This window comes from Plasmodium malariae, assembly GCF_900090045.1.
Source record: "Plasmodium malariae genome assembly, chromosome: 12".
Classification (NCBI taxonomy): domain Eukaryota; phylum Apicomplexa; class Aconoidasida; order Haemosporida; family Plasmodiidae; genus Plasmodium; species Plasmodium malariae.
In genome coordinates this window covers 3,270,067-3,293,802 of record NC_041786.1, presented here as the reverse complement: position 1 = coordinate 3,293,802, position 23,736 = coordinate 3,270,067, and the positions used below count along the sequence as shown (strand labels likewise).

Genomic DNA, 23,736 nt, shown 5'->3' with positions numbered 1-23,736 from the left:
AGAATTTACTACATTGAAGAAGCGCAAACTTCTGATATAACGCAAAGAACAATAAAAATAAAAAATAAATATACATAAATTAAATTTTTATAGCTACATTGAGTTATCCAATATTTAAGAAAAAAAAAATAAATAAATAAATATTATAATCCTATATGTATATATTATAACAAAACAAAAATAATAAAAATAAATCTTCAAATATTTTAAAAGGAATAATAAAGAAAATAACTTATCATTTTTAAAGGTTTTCTAAGGAAGAATAGAAAAATCTATAGAACTCGAACAAATATAAGATGTCTATTTTTCATGATATATATATTCACCCTTCATTTTTAGATTAAATATACCATATACAGAATCTGTAATAACTCATTTGTACTTATTGATATCACTTTTGTATTTCTTGAAATATTTAAATAAAAAAATTAACGCCTTCTTAAAAAAAGAGATAATTAAAGTTTTTTATTAATTTTACGTTTTTTCGTTATTATAAAAAATATATAGAATATTTTTATAACAACGTAGGTTAATTATTCCTAATAACGTGCAAAAAAAATTGAGCTTCCTGTGCGCATGCACTTGAGTGATCTTAAAACAGTAGCTTGAAGAAACTCAAGCAACAAATATTTTCTGGTAGCAAATATTCATATCAAAGTTGTAAAAAAATAAATAAATGAAATAAATTAAAATAAAGTAGGGTAAAATAAAGTACAATAGGGTACAATAACGTAAAATAAAAAAGGATAATTTTATTTTAAGCAGAATGAAGCATGGGCATAAATAATTTTAGACAAGATAAAAAACAAGTGTTCAAGGAATTTTTTTATCTTGTTGAATTTTGTTGTAACAAAAAAAATTAATCTTATTTTATAATTAAAAAATTTTTGCTTAATTTTTAAGGTTGTATGTATATATATATTTATATATTTATTTTTTCATTTACTTGTGCCTCTTAATAGTATCGATTACATAAAAATATGTTACTCCATTTGCACAACTTTTTCTTAAGCATGAAAATTCGTTTTACAAGTACACACCACCTAACAAGTTTTTGCACGGAAATGTTGTTTTTTATTTATATAAAATAAAAAAAATAAAAATAATTGATGTGTACAGCGTGTCTAGAATATATTTATTTCATCAGTAAAAATATTAAATCATATTATATGTTATATCCTCAATTGATTAAACACACGTAATAACATGCGTAAATGGGCACATATATGGGTATATTCATTTGTACATGTATATATATATATATGTATATATATATATATATATAGATAGATAGATATATAGATAGATATAGATAGATATAGATAGATACATAGATATATATACTTACACCAATGTAACTAAAAAAAAGGAGTACAGTTGAATGTTAATAAAAAATGAAATATAAAAAAAGCCTCAAAATTTTTAGTCTCTCTTTTTTTATTATATTCTTTGTAATATTCCTAAAAAATATAAAAGCTAGTATACGCATATCAAACTTCACTTATAACAATGGGAGTGCTAACGTTAATGTAGAGTTATTTGAAACTGAGTACATATCTATATTAGATACACGAGGTGATGGTATAAGTGAGAGTGACTTTGAAATTAATGAAGACTATTTAATATCTGATATCAGCGAAACAAATAATTGTAATGTAATTAATAATAATTTAGGGGAAGTAATATCAAAAGAAAAATATCAGAATACGTTCCTATTCGTTCAAAAGCGAGATGCAAAAATATATATTAAGGATAAAAAGAATTCATGGTAATTTCATTATATATAAAGCTTATATATTTTACACAAATGTAGTCAGCAGCATTAATATGTATACGCATATTTATATCTATATATATATGTACCTTCATACATTTCGGTGAAACTTTACAAAAAATTTTCCTTTTTCATTTATGTTTTATATCCAAGGATAAAATTATTTATTCGTTCCCATCGAAAATTCTTAAGTTTGCACATATAAATATTATTTTTTTCAATTTCGGAATTTACTATTTTTTCGTGCTTTTTCTCATATGCTACAATTACTGATTCATTGCTATAAAAGTTAAAACTCTTATCTCTTAGCTTATATACGTATATTTATGCATAAATACGCACGTATATATACATTTGATTTTTCCAAAATTTATTCATTTTTTTTTTTTTTTTTTTTTGATGCTTTTCTATGACATTTATCATCATTTAGTAATTTAAAATAAACAAAATTCTTTTTTACAATGATTATTTTTTCAGTTCGCTTATATCCCCCATTGACAAATCTGTGTATTCCATTCAAAAAATTGAACAAAAAAATGAACTCATTAAAATAGGAGATATACTAAATTGTAACGATAAGAATATTGATAAATTTACCTTTTATTTTAATCTTTTAGAAAATATTGTCATTTCAGAGAACGAAAAATGTGATAAAATAGTAAAATCAGCGTTTGTTAAAAACGCAGAAGTATTCAATTGCACCGGAAATATTGGACGCATAACAAATATTCATGAATTAAATAATGGCACCTATTATATATGTTTCATAAATAATAATTTATCATTAGTACTTAATAGAATCACCATTGATAAAACAATTATACATAATACATTTTACTGTGATTTTGAAAACCCAAATTGTTCAATCCGAATAAGTACCACTTTATTTAATAACATACCAAATATTACGGACGAAACTGTACTGCTTAAACCGAGGTGTAATGACAACACAGTTGTTTCCACTATCAAAAATGATCATAAATTAGATGGTGAATATTACACATTCAATTTTAATAATAATAATACTTATTATCTGGAGGTATGCATAATAGATAATATTCTATATAAAAAAGTGGGTCATATCTTTTTTCTACAGGCATATAAACCCATTACCTGTTTCTTAGGTACACCATGTGTAATTAAACTATATACCTTAAAAGAAAAAATTAGTTATATTATAAATGATATTGAAAGTACAACTTTTTCTTGGTCTGATAATATCTGTGACAAAAAAATCCAAGCCGATAAAGAAATAAATATACACACAAAAGAACAGGATGAACATATATACATTATTAGTGATGAGCCTCTAACAAATGAAAATAATTTGTGTTCAAAGATTTATGGGAGGAAATATCTCCCCTTATTCACTGTAGATTTGGTGAAAAAACCAGAATATAATATATATTATACTATTATTAACAATAAAATTATTAACTATAAATTACACTTTTTTGAATATAACAATTACTTGGGGCCATACTTAAAATATGAATGCTCTCACAACAACAGTGTGAAAGATGAAAACGGCAATTTAAAAGACAATAATGATAACAAATTTATATATAAAAATGAAGAATTAAATTTTGTTCTGGATTATTATGCAATTACTATGAGATTATGTTTGAAACAATTCAACTATTATGACATTGGTTCTGTGAAAATTGAGCGATTACTAAACTTTGAGACAATTTCTCTGCAATCCTTAAATTTTACTGCTTCTGTGTCATTATATAATGAAGATAATAATACTAAAATTTTAAAATTTGCAATAAAAGAAAATGAAAATTGTTACTCAGATAATGGTTTTTTTATCGAATCCAAGGATGATTTATCAAAGAAAATTTCTTACAAAAACATACTTGTAGATCAAGCAACAACCTATAAAGCAACACATATAGAAAATTTAGATAAATTTAGGTATTATGTATGCATGTGTTCTATAGAAGAAAATTGCAAAGAAAATAATAACTTTAGGGATTATTATTCATACACTAACATTTCCATAAATAATGATATAACACCTTTGGAAAAAAAAAAAATGGTATGTAAATTATTTTCTAAGTGTTCATTTACGATAACTTTCCATTCAACGTATGTATCTGACAGATGGGTACCCAAATATGGGAGGTCTTGTAATACAAGTGAATTAGTAAATATCGAAGTTAATTCCAAACTTAATGAAGAACTAAATGATTATACATCAAATAAAAGGGTTGTTGACTTTAATATATACTACCATGCTAAGCAGATGAATATTAGTTTGTTAAATAAAGATATAGTTATTTGTGGAAATTACGGAGAACAAAGTTTTAATTTTTCTATAGAAAATGATTTTTTCTTGGTATATAATAATGTTCCTAATGGAGAACTTGATATTATTAATATAGGACATTTAAATTTATGCAATAATAGAAAAATTCTTTTTATATATTCCTATTATAATGGTGAAACAAAGTTATCTAAAAAAATAGAAATTGATGAGAAAACAAATATTAATAAAGTTAAATTAAAAATAGAATATGAAAAGTTAAAAAATAATGAAATATACTTTATAAGGGAGTGTCATTATTGTCACGATATTTTAACTTATAATTATGAGGAAGATACATATATCTTTCAGAATACTATTAAAAACCCACAATTATACTGGGGGAAACGTAAATTAGGGAAAATGAATTACAAATTTACAAATAAAAATATAAATATATATAACTGCTCAGACAAATTAATAGATAATCATACACTTACAAGTGTGCTATTTTTTGATGGTCCATTTCAAGAAATAGATTTTTATTGTTCTATGGATGTTAATTGCTCACATAAAGAAAAATTCTATTTATTATGGTATCATTATTTTTTATTTATAGAAGTTAGCGAAACAAAAAGAATTCGGATATTCTTTCAAGAAATACTGAAAGATAAGCCTGGGGAGTCAAACACGTATGATTCTATAAGAATTTCGGAAATTATTCTTAATGTTTTTGCTATCAGCACTAAAGAACTAAAACCAGGACCGTACAAAATAATTTACTCTAGAAAAATTAACGACTTAATTAACGAAAATTATATTGGGACATTTCATTTTATTGGACCATTAATACAACAGCACCATGTTGTTAGGGAAAAGGAAATCAATTTTTTTCTTGATGGGTATTTTAAAAATATTGAAAATAATAAAATAAAAATAGTAAGGTATAAAACATGTAATTTCCAACAACTTTTAGAGGATAAATCAGAGTCAAATAACCATGATGTTATAATGAATGAAGTTTCAAAGGATATCCAAATATGTACGTACCATAATGATTACAAACTTGTATGTAAATATGTAAAATCAGTAAATAATAGATTTCACCTATGTTGGTGCTATGAAATACATGATGAATTTTGTAATTCTTTAAAAAACTTCAAACAAGAAATAACGAAAATTTCTCCTGTTGAATCTTTTATAAATCCATTAATACAAATTTCTAAATCATCATATTCTAACCTTATAAATTATAATGTTGATAATTTTGTTTTTATAATAGAAGATGACTGTACAGATATTAAAAATTTTAATTTAAAGTCCAAATTAAATGAAGAAAAACATATTATAGATTTTTATAAAAAACTGAAATTTCCCAAAAAATATGATTTATGTGTATGTACGTTAGAAGAAAATATTTCATGCGATAAAAAGGAAGATTTTAAAAGGTTAAATATTAAAATGAATGAAACACAATATTACGTAGTGGGAAGCTATAATTTAGATAATTTTAATAAAGGAATTAATCCAGTATTAGATTTCAATTTTAGTTTAGATTTTGTAGATGAATTAAAAAAAGGTAACATTCCAGCTATTGTTTTTTTCCCGGGCCCTACAGAATACAATGAATATATCTGCGTTTCTGGAATATCTTGTAGAACAATAATAAAAATGAAAAGTATAATTGATATGTCACATATATCTACTAGTAATGCTAAAAGAAAAGAAATGATTGATAATAATAAAAATAATCAAATGCCTACAAGCAATGGTCAAAGTAAAGAAGCACATAACACTACCAAAAGTATATCAAAAATAAATACGAACTCTGTTTATTTTACATTAAGTGATACTAAGGAGTGTAAGAATGAGTATGAAAAAATTTTTGAAAGTGAAAAAGGAAGTATTCTTGTTGCTCAAGAAATAGAATTTATAGAATATCAATTAATAGACGCAGTTTATAATTTGGGAGTTAATGTTGTACCTACTGACATAACAAAAAGTTATGAAATATGTGTATCCTTTAAGAATAACGATAAATATTATTATAATGTTGGCAATGTTGTATTCTACGGAATATATAATGAAAATATGCAAAACGAAATAATTTCTGGTGTGCCATTTAGTTTTGAAATTAAGCAGTTTTATTCAAAATATAATTTATTCATCCGTTTCGTTTACGAAAAATTTGGAGATACAGATACATGCAGTAAAAGCAATAGCTACAGTGAAAAGATTTTTCTTGTTGACTCAGTTAAAAAATTATTAGAACATCATGAAGAAGATCAATTAGAGGATGATATCACAAGTTATAAATGGAAAAATTTAATGGTCATTCTAGATGCTGACAGTAATTCTTATTTGACCTCTTATCAAAATAATGATGGCTCACATAATTTATTTGTGTGTTCTTGTTATGAACTATCGAAAGGATACTGTGATTCTGATATTTCCTATTCTGCTAAAACTAAGAAATATCGTGTACACACAGCTATATTAAGAGAACCCAAAATTAATTCTACCTTAAAATTTCTCAAGCCTTTCTCTCTTAAATTAGAAACTACTAAGGTGTTAAATGGATCAATAAGAATTTTTCCAGTTGATATAATGGAAGATTTAAGTAAATTATGTATTGAATTAAATCAGAGGAAATTTTTTTTAACATACCAAGCAGAGGTAGACGATTTTGACCAAAAGTATAACATAATTATTAATTTTTTATCTCAAGGAATTGTAGTATGCTGGTGCTCAAAAGATAAATGTGAGGATAGTGATTATTTAACCAAGGTTGGTTTCTTTAAAATAAATAGTCCACACTTTTTAGAAGTTCACACAGATATTAATGGATACTTTTCCTTCGAGTTTTTAAATGAGTTAATAAATATAAATGATAGAGTTACATTTGTTGATGCTAATTCCATATGTACCTATGACAATAATACAAATTTATTTGACGATACCATTCATTTAGATAATAATAAGTATCAAATAAATTGGGAACAAAGTATAGAAATATATGGAAAACCTCGTAAAATAGTAAAATACCTAAATGAAAATTTTATTTGGGTTTCTAAAAATTACAAAATAACCAATGATAAGGAAAAATACATCAAAATATGTTATTGTTTTTATTTTAATAATGAAAATTGCAAAGATACAAAAAATTATGTATATATAGGTTTAGTGTATAACAATATCGTAAATCAAAAAATTATACAAAATAACTATCAAAATGATCAAGTAACTAATTTGAATTATTTTAATAAAGATTCTTTAAAGTTCGTTGCACTTAATTCTTTTAATGATTACAATAGAAATATTTGTAATGATAGGAATAACCAAAGTGCCATTATTGTACCTTTTTTCAAAAGTAATGTTTTTGATAACTCCATTTTCATATCAAAAGTATTAAATATTTTTAAGAAGCATTACAAAAATGAGCTCAATTTCGTTGTATGTTATAGATCATTTTACTATGGAAGTAAAAGCATGTTCTTATTAAAAGGAATAGAAATTAATGAAATACCTGAAATTTCAAATTCTATTAATTATAATTATGAATTAAGTCAATCAGGGTTTATACTTGATTCAGAGATAAAGAATATAGATGCAAAGAATCTGAACATGCGAAGGAAAAGGAATTTATTATTATCCCTAGAAAATTTTAAATTCGAAAAAAATATTTTCTATAACTATTTTTTTTCACAATTATATATCAAATATGAAGATAATCCCAATGCAAAAGTAAATGATAAATATATTGAATCCAATTATAATAAAGCTATAATAGAAAAATTAAAAACTTCTCTAGATAAAATTAGTGAAGATCCAAGGATTAATCTAAACGAAGTAGTATATTATAAAAGTAAAGGTGGTATATTTAATAACTTTAATTTAGAAAATATAATATTTTTCGATGAAAAGAAAATTGTTTTATGTTGTCATAATGGGGATTATATCGAAGTACAAAATAATGATAATAATGAATATTATATCAATTGGGTTCCTAAGGTAAAAATATTACTGGAATCTTTAAATAATTATCATCCTAATTTTGAAAAAGATAATAAAGGCCAAAATATAATAATGGAACAGTTCAGCAATATTCAGAACAAAATTAATAGAAACGATTATTTAATGATAGAATTCCGTAAAGAAATAGGCTTTTATAAAAATCATGTACTCATACATTTGAAAGATACTTTTTTTGAAATAAAAATATACGGAAAAGACATACCATATAATCATTATACTTTATACATAATAAAATTTAATAACAGCTGTTATAACATAGATAAAAATTTATTCTATATAGAAAATAGTCATTTCGATAAAAAAATCAACTACATCGTTTTTAATAAAATTCAGATAAGTACAATGAATAATTATAAAATATGTATATTGGACAAGACACAAAATATGCATTACGGAGTAGGAATTTTAAATATTACAAATTATTATGTAGTAAATGATTCATTCTTTGATGATAACTATTTGCCTTCTAATATTGAAAAAATGAATATTATACTAAATGTCTGTGTAAATGCAAAATTACACAGTGCATATATTATAAAAAGAAATGATAGTTTTAGTTTCACATTAGACATGGAAAAAATGATATTTTTAAAAAAAAGTGAAAAATTAAATCAGAAATTTCCAGAATTACAAAATCATCATCTCATATCTTGTAAGAGTAAGTCGAAAGGAACTATAATTTTAACGAAAAGTCATATATTCTTTTACTCACAAAATAATAAGTTTTCATTTTCAACGAAACACAATTTGTTTTTTCCAGTTGATGTGGATTTTGATGAAAATTTTGTATATATAAATGATTTATATTTAAAAAAAATAGCACGATTACAAATTTTGTCTAATGGTATTCCAGTTAATATAATAATTAAAGCAAGAACAAGGAGGAGTATCAACAATAAAGAATTAAATGTAAACCAGCGTAACATGGGTATATTTAAAAAAAAAACAATTATCAAGGATACCCTACCTGGTCATACAAATAATAATTATAATATCAGAATTAGAGATATAGCAGTCAACTCAAAATTTCATGGTGATTATTATTCAGAAGTGCCGGAAAAACTTAAGAAAATATTACTCCCTAATAAGAGCGCACCTAAAAATGAAGCCGTTATGTTAAATAATACCAATAAAGGAAATAAGAACAATCATAATGAATATGTCCATCCAAATTTCTTGAATTTATCCACATTAAACAGTCACACAAAGAACCAAAAAATTGATATAATTCCTTTACAACATAATAAAGGAACAAAAACAATAGTGAATGGTAATTCACAAGAGGAACAAATGCAATCAGATGATAATGTACTAAAAGAAAATCTTGGTACGTTAATAAACAAAAAGAAAAACCTTATAAGTAATAACCTTAGAGAATTATATTATTATCTACAAAAATATATATATAATAACAGCCTAACTCAATATCTGCGTAAGCTATTAAACGGAGGAAAAGTATCAAAAAAAAGAAAATTTTTGTACAACTTTCTAGAATTTTTCAAAAACAGAAAAAATAACAAGAATGAAGAAGAAAATTATCAAAAAAGAGTATCTCCATGCAACGTTAAAAATACAAATGAGCAGGCGGAACGTTTAATTGATAGCAACGTAATGCTTATAGAAAGTAGTGATAAAAATATGAGAAAAAAGAGAAGTGTTACTGGAATTATGGATCAGTCAATTTACGATAACATAATACAAACAAATATTAGAAATTTTATAAATGTTGTACAAACTCCGAATTATTTATCTAATAATCTAGACTTTCTTGATATAAAAAATATAATATATCCGTTGCATATGAATCTACATGAGAATCTGCTTTACATTTTGGATTCTACAAAACATAATTTTTTTAGTTATAACTTGCGAAATAAAGAAATTATAGAATTAGAAGAATATAACTTTTCTTCTCATAAATTTATGTTAAATAATCCGCTAAATTTCTCATTATATCATGAACAACGAACTGAATATACAACACACAGGAACTATTTAGCATTTGTAACACAAATGAGAAGTAACGAAATCAAAATTATTGATTTAAATCAAAAGAAATACAAAATAGTTAAAGCATTAAAATTAAGGAAAGGATATAAACACAATAATATTAATAAGGTAGAAGCCATTGAACAAAATTTAATAATAATTACATCGCAGGTGTACGATAATAATCTCTTTTATCATTATCATTTTAATTCATTTGATCAATATTTTTATATGTCTTTTAATTATACCTTTCAGAAGAATTACAATTCTAATGATAATTTAAATGTCGTACCAGAAATTGACAAATACAGTGATTCTATAATATTTTTTTGTTTTCTTAATTCAAAAGGAAAATGTACAAATATAGATGAATTAACTAACTTAAACATTTCACATGATACAGGAATCATAACAGGAAAATTGAATTATTTTGGAATTTTCCAATTGAAAATTTTTGCAAAAAGTCATTTTCAGTATAAAATTAATACATATAAAAATTTATATTCTTACTGTGATATAGGTAAAGAGTTTAATATAAAAAAACGTATTTGTGAAAGCTGTCCAATAGGTACCTTTTGGGATGGAGAGAAACTAAAATGTGAGAAATGTGATAAATATAGAAAAAATACATCTACATTGAAGAGTGGATCAAAATTAATAACAGACTGTTTATGTTCACCTGGATATGAGTATTCAGAAAAATCTTCAAGTTGTGAACAATGTAAGCCAGGATATTACAAGACATCTACAGGAAATTTTGTATGTATCAAAGGATGTCTTATCAATGAGGAAAGTATTACATATGGAGCTAAGAGTTATGAAGAAATGCTTTGCAAATGTATTGAAGGATATTATAGAAAAAAAGATAAATGTATCTTATGCTTAAAAAATCATTATTGTCCTGGTAATGAAATAACAACAATGTGTGATAAAAATAAAACATCGCCAGAAGGATCTAAATCTGCCATAGATTGTAAGTGTAAAGAAAATTTTATATACAATAATAATAATGGAAATTGTTCTTATTGCGCATCTATTGCTAAGGTTACTGGCGATGTTATTTACTGCTCCTTATGTAATCCGAAGTACTTGGATAAAAATATTTTTTCAATTGCAAATGAACATAATTATGGTTTAACGAACACTATGTATAGTTATCATGAAGACTTTGTTTTACAAGATAAATTATTGCAATATGCGTATTATGATAAAAATAACGCAGAAGGAAATTATATTAATTTTATACCTCTTAACAATGATAGTTTAAACGTATTAAAAAATAATAATTATGGTCAAAATACACACATTTTTTCAATTGAAGTTGATACACCCAATCCAACTAATTGTTTATTTTGTGAAAGCGGGTATTTTATTGATATTAAAAAGAACAAATGTATACCCTGCAATAGTAGATATTGTGAAGGATTTTCAAAGGGTCCAAAAGGTTGTCCAAAAAATTCTGTTGTAAATATAAAAAATGCTTCTTCTATTTTTGATTGTCAGTGTAAGAGAGGATATGGATCTCTGAACGAAAGAAGAAATGAGTATCATAAAAAATTGATCTGCAAAGTTTGCCCAAAGAATTTTTTTAAACATAACATATCGGATGAGTTTTGTTTACCATGTCCAAATGATACCTATACATTGTCAGAAGGTTCTCAGTCGATAATTAATTGTTTACCAAAAGAAGGATATTTTCTCCTTATGTTCAGAAACATAGATATAGCATATTTAAGGTATAAATTTGATGTAAATTCTGAAAATAGAATTTATAGTTATTTTGAGAATAATGAAGGGACTTTTGATGACGACGTTTATGATCTATTTTTAAACCATAATTTTAAAAAATTTTCTGATAATGTAGGTAATAAATCAAATAGAAATTTGCATAATAAAACTAGAAACAATCAACAAAATGCTCAGAATAATAAGTACACATTGAAAAATCTAAGAAATCTTGGGTTCTTAGAACGAACATCTTTATTTTATATGTATACTGTACTTCTTAAAAATATAGAAGAAAACTATAAGTGGGAATCTGATAGAATGTTGAACGTTACCTGTCATATAAATATGCATTTAAAAAAAAATCCCAACTTTACAGTTACATATAAACCCAATTTAGAATCCTGTATAAATAACTGCAAAACAAATGTATATTGTACCGGGGTAGAATTTTCAAGGAAAAATGTAGAATATACACAGGTATTTTTAAAAAACAACCAGAAGAAAATTGTTGGATATTTTAAGTGCAAACTGTTTTATTACCAAAATATATATGATTATACATCTTCGAATTTAGACAAATTTTTAAATGAAAATGTGGAAAATAGTATAATTATAAGAAATATCATAACATACACAGACTATATATTAAGAAACGGAAAAAACATTATTTTTACATGTTCAATCAATAGAGACAGAAAGTATTTACTTTATAAATACTACCAAGTAATTGGATGTTTTATAGGAAAATTTTGTCCAGGAATTAATACCCCATATTTGATATCCTGTCCAACTAATTCTACAACAGTAGTAAGTTTAGCTTCAAATGTAGATAAATGCTTATGCTTACAAGGCTATTCATATATAGGAATTGTATCTCATAGATGTTCAGTTTGTGAAAGAGGTACATTCAAAAACTTAATAGGAAATTTTAAGTGCGAAAATTGCCCCTTAAGCTTTTCAACAACTCATATGGGCTCTACTAATATTAATGATTGTTCTTGTACTCCAGGAAGTTATCTTACTTTTGATTCCTTACAAAATTTTATTAATTCAGAGAAAATTAATTATAAAAATATTAAAGATCAATATTTTATTGTTCCAAAAAAGAAAGATACTAATATATATTACACTACCGAAATAGCAAAAATTAGTTTGAATAATGTGAATGGAAAAGATGATAACATTGTTAACAAAATATTAAATCGCGATATAGCAGTTTGTAGACCATGCTCTCTCGATAATCATTATTGTGAAGGGGGGTTGGAATCGAACATCCTTTTTAACAACACTATTTTAGAGGGTAAATTTCATACGTTACCGAAAAAATGCCCCAAAGAGCTAGTTATACCCCAAGGAATTAAGCAGAGAAGTTCATTAAGCAATTGTTTATGTATTCATGGAAAAATTTTAAGAACTTCAAAGGAAAATACAGTAGAATGTTTTCCTTGTCCACCTAATACCTTTAAAGAAAATGAATATGATAATAGTTGTTCAGGAGTATGCCCACATTTTTCCACAACGTTTGTAGGTTCATCATATGAAAATCAGTGTTTCTGTAAAAATAATTATTATTTTGTAACTCCAGAAGACGAAGAAACCAGAAGTAATGCATATAAAAAAAGTTGTAAAATTTGCCCCAAAGGAGCTATATGCAATAGAGGTTTTAATGTTTACTTATTTTTGAAACTATTAAAAGATAGAGCATATAATAATATAAATGTTTTAGATCATGAAAACCCTTATCCTATTCATGGATATTACGCTGTTTATAAGGAGAAAAATACTAATAAAAAATGGAATCCTTTAGATGATAATAATGATTTCAAATACACATATCCATATTATAATTTACTCTTATTTATTCAAAAAAATATTGAAAGCAAGAATTATTTTTTCTTCGAAAAGAGTCAGAAACTATATTTAAATAAAGAATTCATTGAACAGATAACCGAAAAAAATGCGCTTAAGAAGAAATCGAATATAAATAATAAAAAAGGAACACATAATACTTTATTTAATCCAGGGGATGCCTTATCTTTTATTCAGAATGAAAATACATATAAAATTTTAAAAAAGAGCAATGGTGAAATAACCACAAATTATTTCAAAAAGATTATTCATTCAGATATACAAAACAAATTTTCATCTACCTTACAAACTACACAAAATGTAGCGTCATCGTTCTTAGAAAGCAGTAAAATTCTTAGAAACCATCTAAGTAACGACACTCAATACTTATTAGAAGAAATGTTTAATAAATATGTAGAAGAGGCAAATGAATTAAAGAAAAAAAACAATAAATTTGAAAGATTACCTGACATTCACGCATGTACTATACCGGATAGGTGCCTAGGAACCATAACGAATTTATGCGCTGAAGGTTCTACTGGATATCAATGTAATAATTGTGCAAAAAATTTTGACATGAACTATTTTAAATCAAATTGTTACAGGTGTAGAAATTTATTTTATGAGATAATACATATTATACTATTAAAACTTATATATTATATCATTGTTATCCTTATAGTTTCATTAAATTATAGTTGTCATTTTAATAAATTATATGTTAGCGGAACTTTAATGAAGATTTGGTTTAACTGTTCTTTTACCTTTATTGCCTATGGATTTTTTTCTCCAAATATAAGTTCATTTATTACAAAATATTGGTATATATATAAGACCGTATTTCTTTGTCATTTGAAGTTTTTTTCGTATTATGTGAGGGTCGGTTGCTTTCTTGATTATTATAATATTGATATATCTTATAATAAAATATGGTACATTCAGAAATATATGAATATTTTTGCTCCTTTTTTTGATGCATTATTAATAACTGTTCTACTATATGTTATTATTCAAATACTTAAACTTTTCTACAAAAACAAAATACAGCTGTTCGAGCAACTGTTACCTGAAATTCCAGAATTAAAAGGAAAATACAACGCAAACCATCTAAATGATCAACAAAATAAAAAAAAGATTCCAAAAAAAAAAAAAAAAAAAAAATATATATATTTAGTATACAAAAAAAAAATAAAGAGGAGCAGCTCTCTAATGAAGCAGCACAAATCCATGATATAGAAAAAAATTGTGATCATAATAAGGAAAAAAACATAGAACAAAATGACAATTTTGTGGAAAGGAATATAAATTATATGAATCTTTTGAAAAGAAAAAACGTCAATATTACAGGGGAAAATGAACTCAAATATGCCCGAGATGAAATTCATGAAAATTCTTTATATAGATGCGAAAAAAATGAGAAAGATTTTAAATATGAATTAAAGTACGTAAAAAGAGATAATAAGATGTACAATATATTTTTAAATGAAACTATTGATTATATTTATGATAAAAGAATTTTTGGTCCATGGCATTTTTTTCATAGAAAAAATGAAAAGTTAAGAAAAAAGTTTTTAATATTTTTGAAGGACACACTACCTTGTTATGTCTTAATGGTTGCACTATCTTTACCTTATGTTCTCTTGGAAACAATTCAACTTTTTTATTGCAAACCAATAAAATACAAATCACAAAAAACAGAATCATACTTAGCTTATTTGACTACTCAAGAATGCAAGATATCTTCTAATTCATTTCTTGTAGGTAATATTGTACTTTTCCTGGTCTTATTTTTTTATATTAGTACATGGTTAGTTTTATTATTTTTATATTCTAATAGGAAGAATGTTAACATATTCAATATTTTACTAAGAAATTTATTATCAGGTTATAGACAAGGTAAGGAAATATTTGAGTTCATATTCTTACTGAAAAATATAATTTTAGTTTGTGTTATAGCCTTTAATATTCACTACAACATTTATTATATTGTCCTAGTTACTTTAATTTTAACTATATTTGCAATTTTAGAAATACATTCAAATCCATTTGATGGAAGATCTTTCAATATTCTTAATAAATCCTTACATGTAGGTAGTGTATTAAATATTTTCATATCACTGATTATTTGGGGTAGCTTTTATTGGAATTATGAAAAATTTTTTCTGTTTCCTATTTTAATAATTCTTTCTTATCACCTGTATATGCTTTACAATATAGTAAGGGAAATAATAATGTCTAGGCATTTTATACGTACAATTACAATAATTGATATAAAGACTGTTGGTTACGACTCAAATAATATTAAAAATAAAAATTATAAAATTTACTACAAAATTATGAATAAAATAAAATTTTTTTTAAATAAAAATCAAAAAAAAAAAATATCAGAATTTACAGGTAATAGAGATTTTCAAAATAATTCAAAATATATGTCTAAAGAAAATATGAAATTTGAGCCAATAGAGAATATTATAAAAAGGTATAATCTTAACTTAAACACAACTACAATGAAGGATAGAAAACAAAAGAATGAAATGGAGGAAAATAAGAAAAAGGAAGTGTTCTTTATTAAAAAAAACAATTTGCCCATAAATACCCAAATGGGAGCACTTATATGGTATGATGAACAAAATGAAGATTTGCTATTTCAAATGCCTTATGAAAATAAATTTTGTTTTGACTTTGATGGTAATAAATCAAAAAACCAAAAAAGAAACTTTTGTCATATAATTCCAAGTTATGTAAGAGATAAACGAATAAAAAAAAATATTAAATATTTTGTATTGGCAATAATAGAAATTATTGATAAATTTTTGGACGCATCAAATTCATGCTCCATATATGAAAACTGGTTTGATTTTTCTATAAGGTTTGCTTTCGTTTATATATCATGGATTAAAAAAATTAATAGAACAAATATAATTCTACCAAATAGCATAGATCAAATATATATGAATGTAGACGAATTTATATTTATTCCGTTATTTTACAAATGTGATCAATTCGTTCAGGCAAAGAGGAAACGTGATCTTTCCAAAGAACACAACCAGAATAATTACACAAATGAAGGATCTATTGAAATGCTTGAAAAAAAAAATAGTTTTGAAAATACAGAAATAAAAATTAGCCGTAGCTATGGATCATATAAAAATATGGGGAGTTTAAAAAATAGAATACACGCAGATGAAAAAAAAGTAGTTAAGAATGAAGACCTAAGAAGAGACATATCTTCTGGAAATGATAGTAACTCATCCAATTTTCCTAAATGTGAAGTAAATAATACTAAGAAAAATAGTGCCGAAAATGTAGAAATGGACGTTTTAAACTATTTAAAAAAAAAGGAAAAAAAAAAAAAAAGGTTAAAAAAAAGGAAAAAAAAAAATATGAAAATATTGGGAAAGAAAATTCTCATCAAGTTAAGGAAAAAGAGTGTTTTGACAATTTGGAAAGCATTTTTAATTATTCATTGGATGTTTTTACGTCAGAAATGTTTAATCAAGATTCTTTTAATATCCTAATTTCACTATTTGAATTGTACATAGCTATGAAGACTTTAAGAGCAATGGATTTGAGTGTGTTTTTTAAATTATATGAGCTTTACCATGAAAAATATATAAAATTTGAAAAAAGTCTTATCTTTTATATTAATAAATTAAGAGACGAAATAAAGTTAGAAATAGAAGAAATTGATAATGAAATAAATAAGGGAGATACTACTGAAAAAATGAGAGTTCAAAAATATTATTACTATAAAGAAGAATTAAATAAAAGAAGAAAACTGGAAGAAGAGTTATTATGCAAAATTAGTAGTTTAGAAGAATGTATTGAAGCAAACAATAGGTCACAATATATAAGAAACATGTTAGCAGCTTCGAGGGGAAAAAATGGAAGTGGGGGAAATGTGGACGATGATATTAATTACATATTCTCTCTTTTACAAAATGAAGGTACATATAAATTGAATCATTCAAAAAAGGAGTAGCACAAAAATGATTGCACTAGTTTTTGCTTATAAACTAAATGTAATAATTTGCCATTGCGAAAAATCCATTTTGTTCAGTGTTCATATTTTGTTCATTGTACATATTTTGGGCATTACATATATTTTGTTCAATATACGTATTTTGTTTAGTATGCATATTTTGTTCACTGTACATATTTTGTTTAGTGTACTTATTTCGCCGACCTTTGTATAATCCAGCATTCTTTACCTACTCTATTTTCCTCCTATATATATGTACTTCTATTCTAATATTTTTCTATGTAACTTAACATTTCTTAATAATTTTTGTTATATATATATATATATATATATATATATTTATGTACAACATATATCTTTTTTTTTTTGGTTTCCATGTTGTGACAATGGATCGCCTTCACTTGTACACCTACACACTTAAGGGTACAATAATAAATGTTTAATATCAAACACTTAAAAGGTATTCTTTTTTATGTTAAATTTTTTTTTTTGTATTATTTATAAATTGCGAATAAATTCATTTTAAAGAAACATTAACAAATATAATATAAAAATTAAACCATTTTTTCTAAAGTACGTCTAATTTTCTTTTGTTCCTTAAAAAATGTGAATATTCGATTTTATAAAAAAGATGTATCTCACTTTTCCTTTGGAAATATTTTCTCTTTTGTAATTCACCATATTTTCTATTATTTATATTTCATCATTCAAATTATAGAAACTTCACATAACTTGAAAATCTGCTTTTTTCTTTGTTGCAATTACTCTTGAAAGATGTTGATATTCCTCTGGAATTTCTGAATCAGACTCAAAAAATATATATGATAACGTAATTTTTTCTAAATTTTTTAATCTAGAATCATTTAAAATATCAGGATCAATAAAAAATAGAACAGGTAAATCAATTTCTTCATTTGCATTTAACATTTGTTCTTCAAAACAAAAGCATTGAATTTTATTAAAATATAAGCCTGCTTCGTCCGGCAGTACATGATATAGTGCTATTCCTATTATAGGTTTGTTTAGCAGATTTTTAGCTTTATAAAATGCTAATACTGTTTCACCAGGTTTCACAATAATACTTTTTTGCTCTGGTTCGAATACCCATGGCATATTAGACTGGCTTGTAAAGTTAACTTCAATTAATCTATTCTTATTATTTACTTTTTTATTCATTAAACTACTAATATCTAATTTTTTTCGTATTTCTCCTCCATATCCAGTTGACTGGCAAATAAGTTGATACAATGGAACAAAAGCAAAGGATAAACCAAACATAAATGCAGATATGGATAAATATATATAAGGAGTTTCTATTTTTTCTTTCTTTTCTATTACTAACATATTATTCTTCAACTTATTTCTTCTTCTACTGCTTAATATACTAAAAAAAATTTTGATTACACTCATTTTTCCATAATCTTCATTATTCACTAATAAATAGTTGAAATGAAAGCAGGGGAAAAAAGGGAAAATGTACTTTTTTTGTTAATACACCGTTACATTTCATTTTTGCAAAATTTTTCAACTCTTTAAAAAGGAAAAATTAACTTAAATATTTCTTTACATAACGTTATAAAATTAACTTTTTCTTCAATTAATAACAGCATAAAAAAAAAAAAAAAAAATATCACATATTCCGTATGTAACTATGAACTTTGTATTTCATTTACAAGAAAATTACTTAAACCTTTAACCATTTTCTTGCACAAAAAATATTATAAAAGTTATATTTTAAAAGAATACTAAAAATCGAAAAACGTTTTTTCAAATTCTGAAAATTATATAAACTTTTCTATAGAAAAAAATAAAATCTCATAAGTAAAAATTATCAATTTTTTTCTTATTTCCCTTTTTGAATTGAATATGATTCTGAAGTAGTCACACAACTGGGGGAACCTCATATTATTATCTATGTGTTTATATGAATATATGTGTATGCATACATGTATACGTACATACATATATATACATATATCAAAATGCTGAAGTTAATAATTTAACTTTGACGGCTCACGAATTAGAAAAATGTAGTATAAGCAAATATGGGACTCGTTAAAAATGAAACAATAAACAAGCCAAATTTTACAAAAACAAACAAGCAAACAGGAAAATATAATTAACAAAAAAAAACTTTTTTTATAAAATAATTAGTAATGGCACGTTAAATTTATAGAGCTCCCGAATTAATGGATGTGCTTTAAAAACATTAACTTAATATAATTCAATGCTAATTCGATTTATTGAAACCCCTTGAACAACATATAAAAATTTTTATGTAAGGGGACTGTTAGGGGTACATAGGAAAAACTTTTAATAGTCACATGTGGATATTAATTTATGGATTAAAAAAAAAAAAATAAAATACTGTAAAATTATTTAAACTTTTTTCAATTTTTTCACATTATGTAAAACAGGAAAACGAATTTCAATAAGTTGTTTATTCGTGTAAATATATATACATACCTAAATAAATACACATACAAGCACGCATATGGGTACATCACTTCATGTTTGTACTTCCTCAAATTTTTGTTCGTGTTGGTTGGAGAAATAGGAAGGACATACATTAGTCAGCCAAGATGGGTCAATAATAGATGCATGTCTAATAAAAATTCTAGATTCATTATTTGAATATGCATCTGTGTATACAATAAATTTTCTCTTAACCTCTTCCCTTTCGTTTAAAACAGATAAAGAATCAAGGTGAAATAGCCTAGGTCCACTTCTCTTATTTAATAATTCATATTTATTATCTTTCACTACTTTTGAAACATTGTAAAAGAAAGCAGATATTTTTGCTTTAAAAATGAATTCTATATTATTTGACCTCTCCATATCTATTCCAAAATCATGTAGTATCCTTTTTAATTTAATAAAAAATTTCGTAGCCTTTTTAATGGATCTATAAACTAAAAAGTTATCATTACAAAAGCTCTTTTTATTCTTTGCCATTTCAAAATTTTGAAATATATTATAATAACTTAAAATATCACTTTCTTCTGCCATTAAGGATAACCTCATTGTTTTTAATCTGTTCACATTCTTATTGTTATATAAAAATATAGGTTCATTAATTAACATACTAATTATTATGGAGACTTCTCCAACACATTTGTACCTTATACTATTTAATAAAAATATGCTATATTTAAATTTTAAGGGTAAATAACAAATTAATAAACTTAGCTTTTTATCAATTAAATTTCCATCAATATCCATCAATTTTAATATATAAAATAGCTCAAAACATCTTTTTAATGATTTTAACATCGGAGCTGTAACAAAGTCAAAAGAACAAATATTTTTTATTCCTATAGTTTTTAAAAAATATATATTATAAAAAATATCCTTTTTTAATATTTCAGGAATGGGAAATTCATCCAATAAATCCATATAATCATTCAAGGTTATTAGTCGAAAACAAATAGAACTGTTGCAAGCAAGTCTTCTTTCTTCACATATGCTTTTACTACATAATACAGTAAATTCATTTGTTACATTTAAATCATAATCATAAATTTTGTCTTTCATAAAGCATGTATCTATCATGTATTTCACATTTTTGAACTTGTTATAAAAGTAAAACACTATATCTTTTACAATTATAATTTTGTTCTTTAATTCATATAAATCTATATCATCTCTATACGCATCATATATTATTTCTATATGCGTGCTTTCAATATTTTTATTTCGCAAACCCTTTTTAACTACATCTATTTCATATTCATTATTTAAATAAATAAGAATATTCTGATCAGTTCTTTTCTTATCCTCATATAATTTTTTAATCAGCGTGATGCTCATTTCTAAGTAATTGGAACATCTTTCTTTCAGGTAATAAATTTGGTTATGCTGAAACTCCTTTGTCCGCCTTTGTTTCGCCTCATAATTATTGAAACTACTATAATTCAAAATATTAAAAATGAATATGCTAATGACGTTATTAATTTTTTCTAACTTTTCTACAACATCTTTCCATTCTTCTAATTTTTTATTAATTTCGTAGTTTGCATTATTTACATGTTTTCTGTCTATGATCTGAAAATCATCGATTTCATCTTTATAATCATCAGGAACTAAAGAGTGCTTAGCTGAGTTTACAAAGAAGCAATTTAACGCATTTTTTTTTTTTTTAAGTGTGTCTCCTTTGCCTTTCTCTCCTTTGAATTTCAATTTTTTCTGATCTTCCATATCGGAATCGGAAAAAATAGAATTTTCACAATTATTTAAGAATAAAACTTTATCTATCTCTTTATCTTTTAGTAGGCTGTTACTTCTACTCCTTGAAAAGTATTTTTTTTTATTATTTAATAAATCCTTCAATTTCTTACTTTTTATGGACGAACTTTTTTTATTTCCCTGTTGTTCATTATCTCCATCGCTGTTTTTACGAGCATGCTTCTTTATATAAATGTGATCTTCTAAAGGTGTACCCCATTGTCTTTTTAATTTCCCTATGATTTTTTCTTTTTCATTCTTTAAAATATTATGTTTTTTTTCATAATTAAGGATTTTCATGCGTTCATAACTACTACTACTTTTACTACCTTTTTTATATTTTTTGCGTTCTTTTTTTTCTCGTTTGATTTCTCTATATTTTTCCCTTCTTGCAATGTCATCCCGGTTTTCCTTTTTTAAATGATGGAATAATATTATACTATCTTCACTTTTCTTATGTGCATTTTCACTTTTTTCTCCTTCTTCCAATATCGGAGCATTATTTTCAGCAGCATCTTGCAGATCTATTCGTTCATGTTCTATACTTCTACTTGTTGACGACGCTGTTAGGTTAAAATTGAGTTTACTATTATATGAATCAAAAAAGTTAAGAACATTTTCAACAAAAAAATCAGAAAAGATAAAAATGAATAAGTCGTTTCTTTTTACAAGAATCTTCTTTAACAGTGATAGAATTAAATCTGTTTTTGTTAGTCTTTTGTGAATGTTTGTTAAAATTACTATATTAAACTCAATTAGTAGCGGGTCAAATAATATTTTTTGAAGTAGCTTTGATTCATCAAGAACTAAAATTTTGTTACTTCCTTTGGTATCTACATTTCTGTTGTCATAATCATTTAAAAAGGAAAAAAAATCTCTTGAGTCATCTTCAATTAGGTGATAACAATTGGTAAAAATTTTTTCAGAAAATACTAAGCATAATTTGCTAGTTTCATTTAATGCATGAAATTTCTTTTCATATAAAATTAGAACTAGTTTTATTAATTCGTCAAAACCCAGTCTACCAGCGATGAGGAAAACATTATGTATTTTTAATAAATTTAAAATTTCACTTTCAAACTTTTCAAACAGTAATTTCTTTTCATCTCTATTGAATATCACGTAGTTTCTCATGTTTAAAGGAGAAAAAATATATGTATATGGAAAATATATATATACATATATATATGCTATATAATGCAAAATATACAACTCTTTTAGTATAATGCGTTTAATACTTTTTGTTAGTCATTTTACATTATCACATTTTATTTCATCATTTTTTTATATGCCTAAAGCATTCTTTTTTCAATATCTTTTCTTAGCATTTGAAAAAGATGATTGGTAATTCCCAGATATTATGAATATGAACACCTGAGTTCACAGGCACGATTTAAGCATATTTTAATTAGCTTTTTTACTGTGCATTTTTATGCCAAATACATCTTTTCATTTTTGAAGATTTCAAATGATGGATTCATCATTTCTGCAATAAAAAATTATAAAACATTAAATTAACATATTAGCAATTTAACATATTAACAATTTAACATATTAACAATTTAACATATTAACAAGTTAACATATTAACAAGTTGACATATTAACAAATTGATAAATTACAAATTAACTAATTTTAACATTCATGCAAATGAACAAAATATAACATTTCACAAAAGGTAGGGGTGAGGATGTTCCATTAAGAATGTACTGAGATCTTGTGAAAAAAATTTCCCAGAAACATTAAGAATTAATTCAATTTTATTATGTATATAGTATAATTAACTATAGGAACAAATTACGTTATTTTTTTTCTTTTTCCTTTTCCCTTGAGTATTACTATTTGTAGATATAAAAAAATCAAAAAAAAAAAAAATCCTTATTTTTTACTGCACAATTTCCATAA

General features: G+C 24.4%; 3 protein-coding genes across 3 annotated transcripts; 1 reads left to right on the top strand and 2 right to left on the bottom strand.

Moving 5' to 3' along the window:
- Positions 1 to 1,394: 1,394 nt before the first annotated feature.
- Positions 1,395 to 17,607, top strand: CRMP4 (cysteine repeat modular protein 4, putative; the record flags this gene model as incomplete). The annotated part of the gene is given in 4 exon segments (XM_029007051.1): positions 1,395 to 1,768; positions 2,252 to 14,765; positions 14,780 to 16,996; positions 17,011 to 17,607. The coding sequence occupies 4 exon segments, from the start codon at positions 1,395 to 1,397 to the stop codon at positions 17,605 to 17,607; spliced, it is 15,702 nt and encodes a 5,233-aa protein (XP_028863479.1).
- Positions 17,608 to 18,330: 723 nt separating this feature from the next.
- Positions 18,331 to 19,017, bottom strand: COX11 (cytochrome c oxidase assembly protein COX11, putative; the record flags this gene model as incomplete). Its single annotated transcript, XM_029007050.1, has 1 exon — positions 18,331 to 19,017. The coding sequence occupies one exon, from the start codon at positions 19,015 to 19,017 to the stop codon at positions 18,331 to 18,333; it is 687 nt and encodes a 228-aa protein (XP_028863478.1).
- Positions 19,018 to 20,115: 1,098 nt separating this feature from the next.
- Positions 20,116 to 22,965, bottom strand: PmUG01_12080100 (conserved protein, unknown function; the record flags this gene model as incomplete). The annotated part of the gene is made up of 1 exon (XM_029007049.1): positions 20,116 to 22,965. The coding sequence occupies one exon, from the start codon at positions 22,963 to 22,965 to the stop codon at positions 20,116 to 20,118; it is 2,850 nt and encodes a 949-aa protein (XP_028863477.1).
- Between the last annotated feature and the right edge of the window lie 771 nt (positions 22,966 to 23,736).